The sequence below is a fragment of the Eublepharis macularius genome, chromosome 1 (assembly GCF_028583425.1).
Source record: "Eublepharis macularius isolate TG4126 chromosome 1, MPM_Emac_v1.0, whole genome shotgun sequence".
NCBI classification, from domain to species: Eukaryota; Metazoa; Chordata; class Lepidosauria; order Squamata; family Eublepharidae; genus Eublepharis; species Eublepharis macularius.
In genome coordinates, this window is record NC_072790.1 from 98,208,068 (window position 1) to 98,228,243 (window position 20,176).

The 20,176-nt window shown below is 40.8% G+C and overlaps 1 protein-coding gene across 4 annotated transcripts in view; it reads right to left on the bottom strand.

Annotated features, from left to right (window-relative positions):
- The window catches only part of SESN1 (sestrin 1), a 60,197-nt gene that overhangs the window by 10,921 nt on the left and 29,100 nt on the right, over positions 1–20,176 (bottom strand). Inside the window, exons 1-7 of one of the 4 annotated variants that reach the window (XM_054980615.1) lie at positions 17,285–17,366; positions 11,794–11,920; positions 10,775–10,881; positions 8,990–9,055; positions 8,048–8,248; positions 6,480–6,662; positions 1,053–1,292 (exon numbers count right to left, since the gene is read on the bottom strand). In XM_054980615.1, coding sequence (XP_054836590.1) covers positions 1,053–1,292; positions 6,480–6,662; positions 8,048–8,248; positions 8,990–8,995 — 630 coding nt within the window. In that variant the 5' untranslated portion in view covers positions 8,996–9,055; positions 10,775–10,881; positions 11,794–11,920; positions 17,285–17,366. Of the gene's footprint in view, positions 1–1,052; positions 1,293–6,479; positions 6,663–8,047; positions 8,249–8,989; positions 9,056–10,774; positions 10,882–11,793; positions 11,921–17,284; positions 17,512–20,176 lie in introns of those variants that run through there. The other 3 variants (XM_054980606.1, XM_054980623.1, XM_054980598.1) reach the window with 3 other exon arrangements.

A 20,176-nucleotide genomic window follows, 5' to 3' on the forward strand; every position in this document is an offset into this window, starting at 1 on the left:
AAATGCAAATGGTGGTGAGGACTGGAGATGATGCTCCCAAGTGTACTTGAAAGTTTTCTATCCAGTCATGGAATATATGGGATTTGTAGGTTCTTTGGTCTCTGAATTTAATTCAAAGTTATTACCATTTTCTTTGCCTGATTCTTTCTGTCAGGAAATAGTGCCACAAAGCATCTCAGCATATTAGTAAGGGAAGTTATATGAAAAGCACCTGGGTCAGTACTAATCTAAGCCTTAACATATGGCAGATAGTTCTGGTGGCAAATGTTCAGGGAAAGGGAGAACCAACAAGATTGCCAACTGCCTGAAGAAAAAAATGACCTCTCTCTTAATGGGATGCTATTTACTTTCATTTCATGAAAAGCTTCAGCTGCCCACTTCCATATATTAAGCCTCTTTTAAAGTCTGTACACATGCCCCCACACCATGGTCAAGAACACATACTTGTAGAGCTGGACAGCAATTTTTCAATAGTTCACACAGAAAAAATACTCCAGACTAGGGGTGTGCACCGGGGAAATATTCGGTTTTCCTGCTTCGAGTTTACCTTAAGTGGGAAAAAGATTCGGAATAACCGAAAACCCGAAGCAGCAAGCCGCTTCGAGTTCGGGCTATTGGAATCACTTCGGTATGCTTTGGTGGGAGGGAGCCCTTTAAAAAGGTCCTGAAACTTCCTGAAGCGACTCAAATCACTTCAGAAAGCTTTGATTCAGTATTTCCAAATTGGGGCCATCATACTGGCCCCGATTCAGAAATACTAAATCTTCGGGGGAGGGTTTCCGAACCGGGAACCCGAAGTGCACACCCCTACTCCAGATGCAGTATATCATTGTGCATTAGCAGTCCTGCGTATACAAATATTAATCAAAATGTTTAGCTTCATTTACACCAGACTTCCATGTGTGTGTCCTTGACGGTTAACAAAACAGCAATGACCCACTCAAGTTTTCCAATTGTGCACATACATATAAGAAAGTTTCTGTTTTCTGGAATTCTGTCTTATCAGCACAGCTATCCCTCAGGAATACAGCAAAGATCGAGGAAATACTTACTGTAAGATTTCTAACAGGGCCTTGCATCTCACACACTCCTTGGTTTCCATTTGTAATATCACAAATGCAGTAGTCACTGACTGAGGGAGGTCTGAAGGTATGACCACCCTCACAATGAATCTCTGGGTTGATTCCACAGCCAAATGTGAAGGAGGCAAGAGAATGGTAGTGTGTAAGAAGAACTACAGCATGGATCAGTTCTGCCAGTGACCAGCTATGCTCTTCAGTCTTTAAAAGTTGCTGAGGGTGGGGAGAGAGAGAAATAATTCTGTTAGTCTCAGAAATTCCATTTTGCTTAAGCTACCCCACACATTTAAAAACAGAATACTCAGCAGATTTTTCTAACAATATGATTTCCAGCAATATGATATCAGTTTCTTACTATTATTCCCAGTAAGATTCTCAGAAGGCAAGAAGCTACCAAGCCTGGAGAAAAATGCCCTTTTAATACTGGTTTAATGTTTGGAAATTGGAGGGTGAAACTTTTCATGGCATGGGGATAAATAACATCACGTGGTAAATAACATCCCATAAAGCTTCTATTAAAGGGATAGGGCATTTTTCCTCCAGGCAGTTGGCAACCCTAGCTGAGGCTACTGGATACATGATGATCTTCAATCTACCGTAGGGCTTGCTCTTCAATGTACTATGGAGTACCTGTTAGCCATCTTCACTCTAAATCCATGTTATGCAAGATGGGTCTTCCTGCAAACAGAGATGAGTAGTTCCTCAATTCCTCTCCAGCCAAGGCCATATGTATATTGGTTAGACTTAAGAGACAAAGCTGCAACTTAATGTCTTGATTCACTGTAGTACAGGAGGTACATACAGCTGCTTATATGGGAAGTGCTGCAGACCAAAAAAACAATCTCCAATTTTGCACAGGTTTTGTATTTCAGTAGATTCAGAGCATTTTCATCTGCTTACATTCTAGCTTTAGGAAAACAGTTCAATCATCAAAGTTCTTGGTTCTGCCTTCACTATTTTGGGGGAGACTAAAAGTAGGTCAATGCCCCTTAAGGTGGCTCACTGCACCATGTTTTGAAAGCCCTGCTTGAGAGATACTAAATACCTTTAAAATGTTGATATTCTGTTTTATGCTTAATTTTTGCATATTCGCTTTATTGTCATAAATATTCAGCTACCTATGGCAACAATCTGTGCAAGGTATAGAAGCTTCACTGCTTGAGGGGATCAGTCCATAGTCTACATCCTTTAGCTTCTGTTTGTTTAAAACACACACATGTTGAGATAGTCAAAATGTTGAATTCTGTGCTGAATATCAAAACTACATATGTGTGCCATACACAAGGAATAAATACAGCCATGTCTGCATGGGGACAGACAGCTATATTTATTTAAAACATTTCTGTCTGATGCTCAACTCCTAGGGTACCTTCCAAATAAGACCCACTTGTATCAAAATTCAAACATTTCAATAAAGTATCAGCACATTAAAATAAACATGTCCTTTGCCTGGTTAGCTGGACTCCACAGGACTCAATCAGTTGCTTGGCCAGCTGTTCTCTGAGGCAAGAGCAGTTGGAGCACAGGGCTTGCACCTAGTGGACCAGCAGATCCAGGAGTGCAGCTCTATCAACTCAGCAGCATTTGCTGGCAGATGTTGGAGCTCAGGAGGATACATTGTGCTCAGGCCATGATTCTGCAAGGAAGTATCTCACTCAGTGATCTATTCTGAGTCAGTAGAAAAGTGGCACACGGCCAACCTCGCACTTTGCCTCCTTTGCGCCACCTCTGCATGGGCCCTTCATCACCGCTGACACTCCTGTGGCTTGGGATGTGATCTGGAAAGGCTACGGACCCAGGTTTGTGTCCTGCCTGAAAGGGTCCCAGTGGTGATCTTGGAGGCAGGCAGTAAACACGCTTGCAGGATCTGGCCGAGTGGTTGCTGCTGCTGCTGCTGCTGCTAGTGCATGGTCAGCTGGTGCCTCTGCAGCACCAGACCTGTCCTGACCCTGCTGGTCCTCAAGCTCTTCCTCTGAGCCCTCCAGGACTGAGTTACTGGCTTGGTCAGAGGGCATCATGCCACATTACAATAAAAAAAGAAAGAAATAGTGTATAGACCATGTCGAAAATAGCACGTGACAAAATGTTAACCAAACACTTGGCTGAATAAAAATACCTTTAATGTGGCACTGGAACAATTGTGGAGAGGAAGTTCTATACCTGACAATATCTGAGAAAAGACCTTTGCTTGTGACCGTGGAGCAGGGTCTCTGTGAAAGATTGTACATCTTGAGCAGTTCCTAATGAAGACAAGTGGTCTTTAAAGTACCATGGCACCAGACTATTTAGAGTTTTTAAAAAAGGTAATGACTTGCATTTTGAATTGAACTCAGAAGCAAACAAATAACCTGTGAAGCTATTTCAGAACTAGTAAGATACAAGTATAGTAACTAGTATCGGTCAGTAGCCTTGCTACTGAATCTTCTAAATCATTTTCAAGGGCAGCCTCACATAAAGTGTATTGCAGTAATGTGGCCTATATGAAAGTAGAACATGGACAGCCTCTCAAGGAAAGGATTTAACCGGCACACCAACCAAAGCTGGACAGAGGAGCTATGCGTTACACTAGAGACCTAAGCTTCCCTTTTCAAACAGCTGCCACCCAAGGTATGAACTTGTTCCTTCAGGAAAACACAGTCCTGTCCAGAACAAACTGACTACTGAATCCCTGGTTGGGAATCCCAACAGCAGTTGAGTCTCATCTAACCTGAGCTTCTATTTACTGGCCATGATCTCATCTATCATCATTTACAAGCACTGGGTATGCTTACCAACAAATCCCCAGGCAATCGCACCCAGCAGAATCAAGTAGATGTTAAACATCATAAGGGATGAGATGGAAATTGGTGGGACCTCACAGAACAAGTGCCAAGGGTCAGAACAATCCCTACCACCACTTTCCAACACAGGTTGGACAGAGGGACTGGAACAAACAAGGCACTGTGTCAACTCAATGTGCTGTGCCAAAAGAATACCATGGTTGAATTATTCAGGAGGGCCTTTTAAAATATGTAATAGGTTGTACTGTTAGAAAACGCTTCAGAGAGATGGTTTGGAAAAGAGACAGGGACTGTAGACTCTACTACTGTGTATTTTCGGTTGCTGTAAGTATGCTCCATGTCTTCTAATGTCATGCCAAATAGCTTATGCTTTGTTCCAGCACTGTTTTCAGCTTGGTGTTCAGATTCATGCTTGGTTTTCAGATTTCTGTTATTCGTACCCTATTGTACTATTTATTAAGTGTCCAATCTGTTGATTGCATTGACTTACACTGTCTAATCCGCTTTCAGTCTTGGTGACAAAGGTGAACAACAGATAACATAAACAAACAAAAAGAGCTGAGTGATGCAGAAATAGCAACAGGGTTGTACTCCATCATCTCTCTTACACAAAAATTATCTGTCAGGGCAAATCCAGGCCTGAAATTAGATCAAAGTGGATCTAGATCATCAGCCTCATCCAAAAAAGCTTGCAGTTGCATAGAAACAACAGGTTTGAGCACCATGCCCCAAAAAGGAGCATTTGTCATCAGTCGATAGTGGTTTGACACAGTTAAGTTTAAAGCAGGCTTCTTCAGGAGGGGCCTCAGAATCTCTTCCTTTAAGATGACCTGGAACACAGAGATGTGTTCAAGACCTGTACCCAAATGAGATGTTAGGATGGGGAAGGCTTTCTAATTTACCCTCTGGAGTTGTTGTGAGCAGTAGCAGCCCTTTTCCCACTAGGCGACTATCAGCCTGGGCACAATGTATAAAGGAACTTACAGACTATATGTACAAATAGTTTCTCAGCAGCTCAATCCCATGAATTTTTGCTCAGAAATAAATTTCACCAAATTTACTCAGATTTACTTTCCATGTGTTTAGGACTTCTGCCTCAGTATGGGAAATATAACTAGACTTTAAAGAGATTATTTGGATTACAAATTTGGTTACCTATCTGCTGTGCTGATTTTTCCTATTCAAGAACTATTATCAGTAGAAAATATGTTTGATGGTATTCTTGGTATCTGACATTATTTACGTCTGCTGTGACAGCTCTGCACATAATGGTGATAATTGGAAGACATTGTTAAACTATGTAAAACTGCCACAAAGATCACTAGCAGCCTTTTAATACTGATAAGTATCATCCACACATCTGGGTTTAGTTTAAGAAGAAAATGAATGGTATTTGACAGAAAACACAGCTCAAAATTATAGCTCCACCTTATTCTAAAAATATGATAATTACGTATTTATTGTTCACCACATTTCACAGTGCATGGAAGAATACATAATTCATAATTTTTAAAAAGCAAGCAGTGGCTATAGGAGGAAAAAATTCTAAAGATTCAGAAAGTAGGGGATGACTTTGGAAACTAAGTTCTACTTGTTTTTATGCAGATCCTCGTGCTATTAAAAGTAATGTTCTGAACTTTTAGCAGAGATCTATTAAGTTGAAGTTTTAGTAATTGTCAGTTGTCCACATACAAGTTTGTCATTACTTCAAAAAATGCCAGGAAGGAAAATGCTCGGTAAGCAACACAGCACTGTACAATCCAGGCAATGGTGATTTAGAATATTCTAATTTGGCCTCATTTGATCTAGTTAAAGAAACAAGTTTTTAAAAATTTGTTTTGATATATGCAAGACAACAGGCCAGATAAATCTAAGATGAGTAGCCATTTTAGTCTGTCTGTAGCAGTAGAAAAAAAGCAAGGAATAAATACAGCTATGTCTGCATGGGGACAGACAGCTATATTTATTTAAAACATTTCTGTCTGATGCTCAACTCCTAGGATAACTTCCAAATAAGACCCACTTGTCTTATTTACGTATTTAGTAGTAGCACCTATAAGACTAAAACATTTGTGGTAGGGTATGAGCTTTTGTGAAGATATCTGAAGAAGTGAGCTGTGGCTCACAAAAGCTCATACCCTACCACAAATTTTGTTAGTCTTATAGGTGCTACTGGACTCTTGCACTTCTCTACTGATAAATCTAAGTTCAGAAAAGGACAGCATTAAGTATTTTGGAAACAGACTCTGTGGTATCCTTAAGCGACCCTTCAGCATCTGATGCTACATGCCAATGGCATGAATCATAGCTTAAGTAAAGTGTCCATCCACTTGAGAGCTATACATCAAGACTGTCAAATACCAGAGCACTATACCTCCCTCAGTAAGCAGCACTTAAGGTATTCTAATACTAAACCAAATTTCCAAATATGAATATTGTTTAACATAACCACTACGTGTTTCTGTTAAGATAGTTACGACATGTTACAGCAGGTTGTGAGACACTGCACATAACAAACACTTAAAGTAACAGAATGAAAAAAAACCTAGATCCACAGAAGCTAAAGAAAATGCGTATACATATTTTAGTGGTATATTCTATACACATAAAAGCTACTTACTTCAATATGTTCCTTGGTAATAAGCCACGGTCTGTGTGCCAAGATTTTGTTCAATTCACTCAAATTCTGCAGTTTCTGAGGTGCATTCTCTAGACCGTTCAGCCACTTAGGGTCTCCCCCAACATGAAGAAAGTCACTGACATGCAGATTAACCAAGTAAGAGCACTGGTGCCTAGCTGCTGCCTGGAAGAAAACACAAAAATATCAAATGTAGGAATTCCCTGTGGTGTAGTTCCTTGACTGCTGTAACAAATATGGACCAGTACAGAAAATGCTACAAATCAGATATCAATCATGTTACAATGTGAAAATATGTGTGTTTTATTATTGTTTCATATTTGGCAAAAGCTGTAAATAAATTAATATAAAACTTTTGATTACAGTAGTTTTTACTTCTTCAACATATAGAAACAAACACACTCAGTTTTCTGAGTAGGTTTAACTAAGAAACAAGTGCCATTGATTTTACTGGGTATTACTTCTAGGTAAATTTGTTTCAAGCAGCAGAAACCAGGCTGATTAGAACAAAGGCCCATCTAGCCCAATACCCCATTTTCAATCCTCACCAGTCACATGCCACAAGGAACCCCACAAGCAGGGCCCACTTGCATACATCCTAGAAATAGAGCAGTTCTGCAGTTCTAGTCCACTCTAAGTCTATTTATATATGAAAGCCACATAAATGGCCAGAATGGCATTTTAACAAGAGCTATAATTAGGTGTCATTTACTCTCAAATATAGATCTATTTGCTAAAGAGACTTCCTGAAAAACTGCAGAAGTACTACTAGAATGAGCCCAATTAAATAAAATATAGAATACCTGAGTAAAAGTAACAGAATACAACTAGCTACAATGTTCAGGGCAAATACCGAGGCCTAAAATTCCACATTCCACTAAAAGTTTGTAAAATAGAAACTTCAACAGCAAGTGTCCTAAATTTAAGACACAATACTGAACACAAAAAATATTCAAACAATACAAGGAAGTTAAAAGGTTGTTCTAAATGAAGTAGGCTCTCTTTATATTTGTATTCTGGTGATCTTGCTTGTACTGAGGGGCAAATGTTCCAATATTGAGATGGTATTTCTGCTAAGTACAATCGTTCATTAAGTTTTAAGTTCACTAAGGGCTTTTCCTCTGATGCAGAAGTCAAGATTTGGTCCAATTCTGTTTCCCCAAATACAGCCTATACATATTTAGAAGAATTTAAAAGCCATACAAAATGCCATTATAGCTTCTCGTTTCATAGTTCAACCTATCATATAAACTACTATAAGGATGACAGAAGCCATCATTGGATGGCTGTTTACTGCCCTAGTTCAACTTGCTAGATAGATTTCCTGCAGCACTGTTAATGGACATCAACAAACAACCCTTTTTGGCACAACAAAATGATAACAGCTGTGCAAGATACTGTTATTTTCATTTATAGTCCACCTTTCTCATTGTGACTCAAGGTGGATTACAAGCACAATAGATTTATCCAGTCAATCAATAAACTGATTACAAAATATGATAACATTTGTATGATAACAACATTGCTTCTGGGTTCATAGATCAACCTACCATGATACCTATGTAGTGTCGATAATGAAGAGGCAGCGGCCCATCCATCTGCAACAGATAATGCTGAGTTTTTAAAAAACTCTCTAGATATTGCGGGTGGAAAACCATCACTAAGGTAATGTTGTCCAAACGCCCTAAAGTTGTGAAAGACTCTGCAAATAAAGTATGCATTTGGGTATCTTCAGTGCTCACTTGAAGAATCTGTTTGAATTAGAAGAAGAAGATTAGCAATGTTTTCTACAACAACCACTCTATTACATATTTGTTAACAGCGCACAGCCCCAAACCAGAATTTAAGCCTAATAAATGAGATTTTATTCATAACTCTGAAGGTTTTCAGCATTTTCCGATTACAACAAATAGTGTGCTGGAAGTACTTTGAGATCAAATGCTTGTGGGGAACATATATGTAGGGCTGGGTTATAAGTTAGCCTTTAAAGGTGCAACAGCAACCCTCCCAACATACTGAGAGCTATTTTGGTAGTTGGCTATAGTAGGGAAACATGTTTATGACTTCAAGCTTTATCCATGTGACTCAGATTGGAATTCTAACAAATCTATTACCATCAGGGTTGTCTGGTCTCATATCAATCAACATACTGTGGAGAGAGAACAGGCTGAAAGCATGCTGGTTAATGCAGCTCCCAAACTGAGGAATGGCAACTTATTCTTTAAACAGTAGATACCGCAATAAGAAACATGGATGTTTTTTAAAGATACACTAAAGTGAAAAATGTGCTATTAAATACCAAAATTCTACAGAGAGATCACTGTTCTCTAACTCAGCAGATCAGTGCCAAACTCTCCTGATGATTTACAGTGGTCATGAATAATACTTTACATATCAACAACGGTTTCACAGCCAAACCTAGATTCTGAAGATTTTCCTGAAATGCAACAAGTTAACCATGTACTTGCAAAACAACTGCCAGTACAACGCACCTCCATCTCTGGGATGAATCTGCTTGGTCCTTGTCCCAGTGGTCTAGGAATCCTAACTCCAAGTTCCTAGAAAAGAAAATTACACTATCTGAACCTTTAGCTATAAACATTTCAGCTGTGGCTCCAGGGAAAGCAAGAATTTACCACTGAAACAAACAGTGCTGTCCTTGTTTCAGAAATGCAGTCTATGTGTATGGAAATTTTCTATCCGTGCTTCATAACCACCCATGCTTGTTTACAGTATACCATACTGCTGCCATTAAAAACAATGAAACCTGGTTCACTGAAAACTTCGTTTTGCATGAAGTACTTGGCAAAGTGTCTAGAACAAGGAGTTCAGTACACAGCTACCAGCACAGTAAAGTCAGCGATACCAAATGTGTTTGAAGTACATCTGTAAACTAGAATCTGAGTCTTTCAGTATCTTTCAGGAGGTGACAGAGTTGTAATATTATCTAAGTTTTTTTTCAAAGTTGTTACACATTTGAACCACAAAAGTACATTGAACAGGCAAGTTGGCCATTTAAAATGACAAAGAACAAGTAGTAATTTCTCAGATAAGTTTACAGCTTACTTAAAATACAGCCTACCAAAAAACTTTCACTGAAACCAAAGACACTCTGTGCATAACTCCATTTTGATAATGAGTTGAGGGTAGATGTCACTCTGGGAGGACCGTTAGGGCCACAGCATAATAATTAGCAAACCACCATATGTACACAATAATTTTTTACTGGGCAATAGTGGTTCCCTATGCTGTATGCATCCTGTGGGGAAAAAGTGAATTTCTGACTCTAACATTAAAATTGACCATAAACACATAGGTTTCAGTAATTCAATAATGTGCCAAGCGGCTCACATGAAAAATAGTTTTATCAAATGTCTTAAACTGCTGTCTGTACACTTTTGTGTGTAAGATTACTCCATTAGAAAAACATTTTATTTCTAACAGCACACATCTGACATGATCCTCTCATCAGAAAGAGTATTTTGTAGCCTATTAAAGTAGGCAAGCACCCGTGGTTAAGATGTCAGACTAGGGAGACTGAAGTTCCAATCTCCATTCAGCCATGAAGCTGAAATATAGTGCAATCTTACACTACATTGACTTAGACCCTTCCGACTCTGCTTAGGACTGCACTGGTAGTGACTGTGAGCCAGTCACTCGCCCTTATCCTGCCCTATCTCACAGGCTTGTTGTGAAGATAAAATGGTTGAGGAGAGGTATCACTCTAAACTTCTTGGAATAAAAGCAAGATAAGCAGCAGCGGCTAAAACTTATGTGAACAGTAATATAAATATCAACAAGTCATCTTGTGTTCAGGTCAAACTGATAGATCTAGGATTTTCATCTGCAGAATATAATTATCTTATTTCTGATAAGAAAAAAGTTGTATTATGGAACAATAAATATTCTAGCTAGTTGGTAATTTGGAAGGGAACGTGTCTGTAAAATTGCAAGATTTGCTTTTTCGTGAAGCCATTAAGTTAGTAATCTACTAGTAAACTTACAATGTTGCATAAAAATGTTTTCTGGTTGCCATTTTTATTGTTCTTTTATTACAAGAGCAAAATGTCCAGGACAAGAAATAACCAGCCTTTTAAAATAAATTCTAGAGGGAAACTGTTTTCTCTCTTTTAATTGTACCTGAGGAAGAACCAGTTTGTTCCTGATGCAATCAATGAAGCAAAGTCCTTCATGATCATAATACAAAATGCAGCTCTCAATATGTAACAAAGAATAAAATAAACTTATTACTGTAAGAAATATAAAGGGTATGTTACCTATAACAAGAACACATGGTGGCTCTCCTATAAATAACTGGTTCTGGATTCAGTTAGTAAACATCCACAACTCTGTTCTTGACTCAATTGCTTGGCTTTCAAAATCCCTATCATCCAATGCAACAGAGATGTTAGTCAACTTTTTTACCAATGCAATTACTTCATGTTGTCCTTGTATGCCCCTGTCTATCATTGGTCCTAGCAGAGTGGCACACAGGGCCTAGCCAATGGCAAGGGAGAAGCAGAAATTTTCTTATCAGCTACTGCACCTTGCTTTATAATGTCTATTTCTGCAACACAGCTAAAATGCTACAGAAAGCGAGCAGAGCTAGGTATTTGCCACAATTGTAACCTATGTTGCATAATACAATATCATAACACAATCTGAATATAAGTAGCATGTTGTAGCTGTTTAGTAATACATTCATGTGTGCACATGGATGCACACAGCACAACTTTTTTGCAGTATTGCTAAAACAAAAGACTTACAAGGTAATCCTAAGCAGAGTTACTCCAGTCTAATCCAATTGATTTTAATGGGCTTAAACTGGAGTAACTCTCCATAGGATTGCACTGTTAGTCACAAATGGCCTGAGCTGGCTATCCTCAGAATTTCTACACATGATTAGAAGAAATCAGTACAATACTGACAGATCAAGTTGCTGTCATAAAAAGAACACTCAATGTTCATTATAAAAATACATTCTAAATCATTTACAGGAAACTGATTTGTCATAATCTCATGAAAAGCTAAATTGAAGCATTTAAACGTCACATAAAATGTATTACTTAGTTTGCATTATCCCAAAGAATATAAATTCTCATTTTTAGTTTCCCTGTAGGGATTGCAATCCTATTTTAGGCTGCACTCTTGTAAACAGGATAGGATGCTCTGCCTCTTCAAGGAAGACACACCCAGCTTCCAAATAAAAAAAGGTGACTGCCACCTGATGCATGTAAGATAAGTGAAAAGGAAGATGTCACCTACTATGGTCGCCCCTCCCACTTTGCATGCTTACCTTCTTAAATATTTGTGAGGTGCTTTAAGACTTTTCTCTCTTGAAAAATGCTCCCAGAAAGAGGAGGGTGGCTTATAACTGACAATCAACCAACCAGCCAATCACCATTGTGCAAATCCAGTTTACACTACAAACCAGAAAAACAGGTTTCCACTGAGCATGGTCTGGGAGAGAAATTGCTTGTGGCTCAGCTATACAATATGCTTTGTTCCCTGGTTGCATTTTAACATAACATGTCCTGATGGGGAAATTTGCATGTAGGTCTAACAGAGCAAACAGCAGCTCCTTTGGGGCCATTTCAAGTTGGGAAAATGGTGCACAGACAGAAAGGCTTAATCCCCCTGTTACTGTATGCTGCTGTCCTTTCTGGATCAGACTATAGATGCTTGGAAATTATGGAAGTCCCAAGAATACATCAGTTGACCCAACCCAGGAAAAGGTGGCCCCTTAAGTTTCCACGGCAAATGTACCCTCATGGACAGGGAACTAAAAGGAGGGAACAAAAGCAGACACACCTCAAATTGCCCAAAGCTACATCAAGTCCTTTCCTGAGCCAAAGTTTCTGAACACCTTAGAATTAAAACTAAAATACCCCAATTATCATTTTATAGAGGCTTCTCTCTTTCTTAAGGGCAATGTTTCTTTCAAAGTCCAACATGTATTTCAGCCTGCTGGCTAAATATAAAGACATATAGGCACTTCATGCTTTGAAATATATGCTCTCATTTCCTAAAACAATTTTTTTTAAAAATCCATATTATCCCTCAAATTAAGGGAACAAACTTTAAAGGTTTCTTGAAGAGCATGGATGACCAAATATCAGTATACAGGTAACATTAGACACACAAATATTTGTTCAATCTGTCTTGGAAAAGAAATTGACCTTGAGCCATTCAGGTGGAATGTGGCATGTTGTTTCTTGGGAGTCAAGTGAGGGGAACCACACTTTGCCTTCAGGTTAACTCCAACCGTTTCCCCCTTCGTAGTCACAGAACAGTGTCCCTCCCCCGAATATACTGCATACACAAGCATAGGACATAATTTGCTGCTGAAGGATTCTCCTACATGTGTTCCCAAGTATTTTTCTGTTTAGCAAATAGGGAAAATCTTGTACTTACTTCTGGTAGACAGATACAAAATGAAAGAGTAGAAAAGCAACTTACAGCAAAATGCGATTAGTGTTAGGGGGGCATAGCAGTGTGTGTGAGTATGGGCTAAATTGAAAGTAAACCCCTCTTCCTCCACAAATCACATTTGTATGTCTCAGTCATAAAAAAGTGGCTATAGGGTAGATTTTTAAAAGATTGCTTAAGCATCATAAATGCTGAGATAATTTTCATGATTTTTAAGGATACTTCCTTAGAGAGAGAGGATGAATGGGTGGGTCAGGTAGGTGGCGCTTGCAGCAGAACTGGGAGAGGAGCTGAAGGATTCCCATTTTTGTGGGGCACTATTTATCACCATATTAAAAGGCGAAGAATTTCTACCCATACATTGTGCTGTCTTCTCCTCAGAGTCTGCCAATCACATCTCAGGTGAGGAGGACTCTCGAACAGCATAGCCAGAGAGTGGCCAAGCTCCCAGCTTCAGAAGTTGGCCACAGATGATCTGTAATTTAAAGTCTGAATCTAAATTATGAGCAAGTAAGAATGTTTTACAGTTTTCACTAATTCCTTATCACTCTTTGGTACTAATCAAGACATTGCTTTTAACCTACTTGGTGCTGAATAAGAACCTTAAAGAAAGAAAATGGCCCCTTACCCGAACATGGCTGATCTGGCCACTTAATTTAATGCCACACTAACATCAAGAATAAACTACTGTAATGTACTCTATACAGATCTCCCCTCAAAGTCAACTCAGAGATTCCAGCTGGTGCAGAATGCTGCACTGCTTTTATTCTCAGGAGTTAGATGGAGAATGCATATCACTTCCATTCTGCAGTCACTTTACTGGCTGCCCATCAGTTACCAGACTCAATTCAAGGCCACGGACATCACATTCCAAGTCCTTCATAACCCTGGCCCCTTATATCTCTGCAACTGCTTCTCTGCCACAGCAACTTCACTCATCTGAAGAGGGCCTTCTGCAGATACCACCCTGCAGATGGGCAAAATCAACACTTGCCTGTACATATGCTTTCTTTGTGGTAGCCCCAATCTTATGGAATGGCCTGCCTGAGGGGGTCAGAAAAGCACCCATCCTCCTGGCTTTCCGTGAACTATGCAAAAGGAGGAGGTATTTTTATTCAGATTATAGGGCTGTATCATAAGAAATAGCTTGCCTTGGAAGGGGCAGGGACTCTAGAGGACACCACTGGGTAACATCTATTGGTGTAAATACGCTCCTACTATGGAGTTTCCATGTTGCTAAACATGTCAAATTAACTAGTTATACTTTGTTTCGGAAAGATTTCATCTGTCCTCTGCTTTATGCTTGTTTCAAATTTTCTGCTACCATTCCCTATTGTATCCACTCACTGAATGTTCTAACTATTGCTCATTATTGTATTTTGCTCAGTCAATGTCCTAGCTGTTGAATATATTATATCGCACTGGGTTATCTGTCTTGCGTTTCACTGTGAAAGGTGAAATAATAATCATAATCTTAATAATGATAATTTAAATTCTCTGTAGTTAGTTAACAAAGACAGTGATAGTTTCCTCACAAAGTATGAGCAGGAAAGGTGCATACTCATGTGCCTCCAGTGCAAACCTGTGCCTTTCTTCCAAGGTTCACCCAAATTCAAGCATTTTCTAAAGCTAAATTGAAGGTCTTATTTTTTAAAAAATCTCATTTCAAAATACTGTCTATTATCTTCCCGAAACAGTCAAGTAGATTAGAGGTATTGTCAATCTGCACATCATATTTGTTAAGAATTGTCTCTTTTAACTCCCAAGTTTGTAACATTATCTTGATGGTGGTGGAGATTTCCATTAAGTCATAGTGACCCCTGGTGGGTTTTCATGGCAAAAGACTAACAGAGGTGGTTTGCCATTGCCTGCCTCTACAACCCTGGTCTTCGTTGGAGGTCTCCCATCCAATTACTAACCAATGCTGATGCTGCTTAGCTTCTAAGATATGAGATATGATGAGATCAGGCTCACCTGGGCTATCCACATCAGGCTGCAACATTATTTTACAGAGCTCTAATTGTACATGTAATTGGAATTTTGAAAGGAGAAACACAATATACAAATTGAATACAAAGGGGACCAAATTCAGATCTCCTGAAAACACCTAGAAACCATGGGTCCTAAACAGTGTGGGCTTGCAGAGCTAGTGTTGTATAGTGGTTACAGTTTCGGACCAGGATTAAGGAGAACAAGATTCAAATCCCCACTCTGCCATGGAAACTTGCTGGGTAACCCTGGGCAAGTCACACATTCTCAGCCTAACCTACCTAACAGGGTTGTTTTGAGGATAAAACAGAGGGGAAGAAAATGGTGTAAACTGTTTTGAGCCCCGCCTCCCCCCACTGGGGAGAAAGACAGGCTATAAATGAAGTCAATAAATAATCAACAGACATTGGGAGGAATCTTCATTCATATAAAAAGCATACACACACACTCACGTCATGCTTTGAGATCTAACAACGAACCCTCCTCAGGGCTCAACCCTCTGCAGAAGCAACACTGTCAATTACTAGAAATAAGTCATTCTGTTCCACTTGACCTTTGAAAGGAATGCTGCTGTTAACTGACATGGTTTTATTCTAGATTGTTAGAATTTATCCTGCTGTTTTCTCAGTCTTTTGTTTATTGATTCTATCTTTAGTGTTCATGAACTGAGATATTTTTATAGTTTTATACATAACACTCTAAATTGTTGAAAAGCAGTACAAAATTTTGCAAATAAACACCTTTTTAAAAAAAGAAAACTCCCAACTCAGCAAGACTTAATCACAAGTATCTCTTATTTGCTTGTTGTTAAAGCATCTGAACTTTAAAAAATGTCTATGGACAAAATAATTTTTGCAAATAACTTACTAGGCTTTTGGTCTTGGTGATGCATAATGTGAAGTGAAGCAAATTACGAATATATGAATCTGCCCTAGAGTAGACAAAGAGTCCAAGCTAAATATACTGATTGGCAGTGTCTCCACAAGGTCTCAGGTAGAAACAGGTTCTCCTTAGCAAGGAAACAATTTACTAAAGGTCTTTTAACTGGATATATACCAGGGTTGCACCCAGGATCTTCTGCAGGCTTCACTGGACTACAAGTCTTCACTCTTGTAGTGTGTTTTGGCCATCCAAGCTTACAGAAACAAGAAAACTAACCACTACGCTCATTACGCACTTTCGGCCCTGTAAAAACTTTAATATTTAATCTAACTTTGCTGCTACCTTATCTTGTTTTGTTTCCTGCTCAGTATACAAATAGTACCAGATTTAATCTTGTTGACAACAGAACAATAAACTCTGCATGAGCACTAAACATTTGCTTCAAGTTATTATTATTGTTATTATTAAGAAACCAAATGAATAATCTACGTAAGAAAAAGATTTTTAAATCAAACCAATCAAAAAGTATACAGCTGTACAGTTACTGATGTAGTAACTTTCTCCAATTTTCTCACATTTCAGGACAGGAATAATCTGTGGTTTCCAAACCACACTAATGAATCTCTTACTTAGTTACATGTCCCAACTTCCATGACTCAAATGTCACTTGAAGACAATAACTCACTGATCATGATACTGTTAATGTCAGCTTCCAGTCATTCTTTAATGCAACAACTGGTGTCCCATTGCAGGTTATTTTGACATCTCCACGCAAGCTGATACTCAAAACCAGATTTCATGTTTTCATTTCTGTTTGGGAGAGTAACTACAGTGTTTTCAAGGGAGACCAAGGCTTGGTGCCATGCCTTATGCAGTTTTAAACACTGCTTCTCTAATAGTTAAGCTATTGGTCTTTAAAATATAAACAGTTAGAAAGTCTCTGGCTGTGATGAAAGCATTAGGTAGTCCATGAGATCTCTTTCCCTGGTCAGAAATGTTTCACCAGTGTTAACTTAAAGCAGAATTGCTTAAGATAAATTGCAGAAGTTTTTACAAACAAATCTCATTTGTTTTTATAAACATATCTGCAGTTGTTTGCTAAGCATCAGCAATGCGCAAAACGGCACTGATCGTTCCTAGAAAGTTGACAAGCACCAGCTGGGCAAGTCCCCTGTAAAATACTCCCCTCCCCCGCAAGGGTCCATTAACAGTATTGCTGGGAGATTTGTAGCATCCCTTCGATTCGCGTTACAGTAGGCAGAGTTAAAAGCCAGCTACTGCGTGACTTGAAGAGAGGCAGGGCTGCTTCCCTGAACGCGCTCAGGACGCCTTTTGGTAAACAGCAAAGCCTCCTCCGACTCCTACAAACAAGCCAAGGAGATAACGCCTCTCGGAACTGACTGGTTAAAACGGGGCTGGAAAAACAGCCCCAGACCCAATTCAAGCCACTGGCTCGGGAGACCCATCCTCACCGTAACCCCCTTTACCTTGCGGCGCTGGCTCCCACAGCGGTTGCATGGAAAGCCCTGTACCGCTCCATAACCCTGGTTCTGGTAGGCTGCGCTCGCCAGTTTCATGCCTGTCAGACGCGAGCAGAAGTCACAGCGAGCCGCCGCAGAGCCCAGCGCCACCCCTTCCTTCCTCGCTCCCCACAGCAGCCCTCGCACTGAGCTTGGCAGCTGCGGGCTGAGACCAAGAAAACAAGCGGGGCGAAGGTGGAGAGTCCAAGGCACAGCACAAACAACAAGCTCCGCGGAGCCCGCCCCTTGGCTGTCGCCTACCAATGACCAAGACGCAGCGGGACTCGGGGGTGGGGCAAAGCAAACCACCTGGAGACGGGAGAGCCACTCCGCGAGCCCCAGGGCCCCGAGAGAGGAGAGAGAGACAGCAGATGGGTTTGCTGTGGAAGTCGAGCAGAAGGCATTTTCACAAGCTGAGTCGATTGTCTTCATTCCCCGCGTTTCTACAGTTTAATACGTTACAAATATCCAGAACCGATTTTTTAAAAACCACTGTTATTGATAGAAGATCTATCTTCTGTAACTTACAAAGAAGCAGGCTGGCAACAAAAATGGGGGAAGGACAGGAATAGAGACTATTTTTTTAACTAAGTTTTAGAATCTGCAAATAACGAATTTAGTAAACTATCAGTAGGTACGTTTTATTTTAGAACTAGGTGGCTGTCAAAGCTGATACTGTCAGAAAGGTTTTATGTTTGAATTATTTTGAATTATTGTGCAGTTATGAGAAAGGGCTTTTAACTGCACAACGCAAATAACATTAAAAGATGAAAAAGACTGAGACATCGAAAATGTTTCAATTTAAGAATGCGTTAAGTTGGCTTAGGTGGCAATGGAGGTATAGGTGAAAAGAGACAAAGACAGTTCAGAAAGGGTTTGTGAAGAAAACCTTGTCACTGAATAGGTGGCATGGAGGTTCACTTCCAGCTAGCCTAGCCACTCCCTGACTTGCTCAGACTCTAGAGTTCTCTGTGCACCTAGGATAAAGCCAAGGAGCTTCTCCTGGCTTCCACTATGCCCATGGCTTCATGATCTGCAGGAACCCCAGAGGAAGGACCTCTGCAATCTCTCCAACAACAGTCTCCCATTCAAATACCCCTGGAGCCAGAACATCAGGAAACACTGGACTGAACCTGTCCATCTTAGACCTGTCCACCTCCACAGTCTTCCCAGGAACAAAGAAGGCAATAAAACCCCAATGAAGTTAAACCAGGACTCAACTGGCAAATTTTAAGCCAAAATGAACATATTCAGAGTGAGTGGCAGGTGCTCAAGCAAATGCTAAAATAAATTGTGTCAGTCTTTAAAATGGAGCTGAACTCCTGTGTCCAAATACAGAATTATGAAACTCAGATCAATGGATAAGACTGAACAATCTCCCCCCTCCCAATCCTCCGCTGCCACCAAATTAGAAGTCCTTTCACACAGCATAAATAATTAACTTCTGTTTTGGGATGTGTGTGCTCCATGTTACAAAGCAATACAGGGCTTTATGTCATGTTATGACACTTTGAGAACTGTAGACATTCTTGTCATTACATCCGTATTACTGAAGTCATCCTACTATATTGTTTTATTATTTGTATATTTGTATTATTTGTATATTACTGAAGTCATCCTACTATATTCTTTTATTATTTGTATATTGATTTTAGTTCTTGTTTTTATCGATTTTAACTGTTCACCGCCCAGAACCCCTGGGGATGGGCAGTATATAAATTGAAAAAATAAATAAAATAAATAAATAAATATAAAAGGCAAACCGTATTGTTGACAACTCATTTCTTATCCCTGCACAGTACGCCATGCATGTACAATACGTGAGGATAAGAAGCGAGCGGAGGCAAAACAGTTTGCCTCCCCACTGCCTCCTTGGGGCCTCCAGTGGCCTGGAAAGGCCCAGCGTGGCAGCGGGATGGCCTGTCATTGCAGCACCAGGCCTTCCTGCTGCCTCTGAGCTTTTGAAGGCCGAGGAAAGACTGGCACAGCAGGAAGCTGAACCGTGGGAGAAAGTGGGCTCACCCACCTTCTCCCTGCCCAGCTGATCCATGGGTAATGGGGACAGCGGTGGAGCCCGCCCGCCTGCCCACCGCTTAGCTAGGCAGGGAGAAGGCAGGCTCTCTCTCCGCATGGCCTTCCCACCACCTCCACTGGCTGGGGGGCCACGCTTCACCTCCCTGCCAGTTTGCAGCTCTCAGAGGCCTGTCTGCAGAGCCAGCGGGGAGCTGCAGCACGGAGGACTCCCTCCCCATGCAGCCTTCCAGCCGCTTCTGCCAGTGGCGGGGCCATGCTGTCACGGGCTGGGCGAGCCCAAGCAGGGTGGTTCAAGTCCAAACCTTAATGCCAGAGTCTGAGGGGAGTTCCAAGAGCAAAAGCCAGGTCAAACCGGTGGTCAGAGCATGAGATAACGCCAGGAGTGAGTCCAGAGTCCAAGAGCAAGGTCAGGTACAATCCAAGGTCATTTACCGGTAGTGTCAGGTCCAAAAGCGGGCACGGGCACGGGCACGGGCACGGGCACGGGCACGGGCACGGGCACGGGCACGGGCACGGTTCACAGAACACGGAGTGGTTGCAGGCAATAGACACGTTGCTTCCACGCCCTGCAGTTCCTCCAGACTGGCTCTTATAGCCAGGCGTGGTTTTCAGCCAGCTGCTGGGGCTCCATCCTGATGCTACTCATCGTCACTCTCCAGCAGCTGGCATTGGCTCAAGAGGCGAGCACTGCGCCATCTCTCCTGCAGTTCCAGTCTCTGGTACTGCCTGCGGCGTTCCTTGGGTGTGGGTGAACCTGGGGGGGGGGTGGAGGCTCTTGGCTGCGCTGCACCTGTAGAAGTCCCTGGCTGAGCTTCCCCTGTGGTG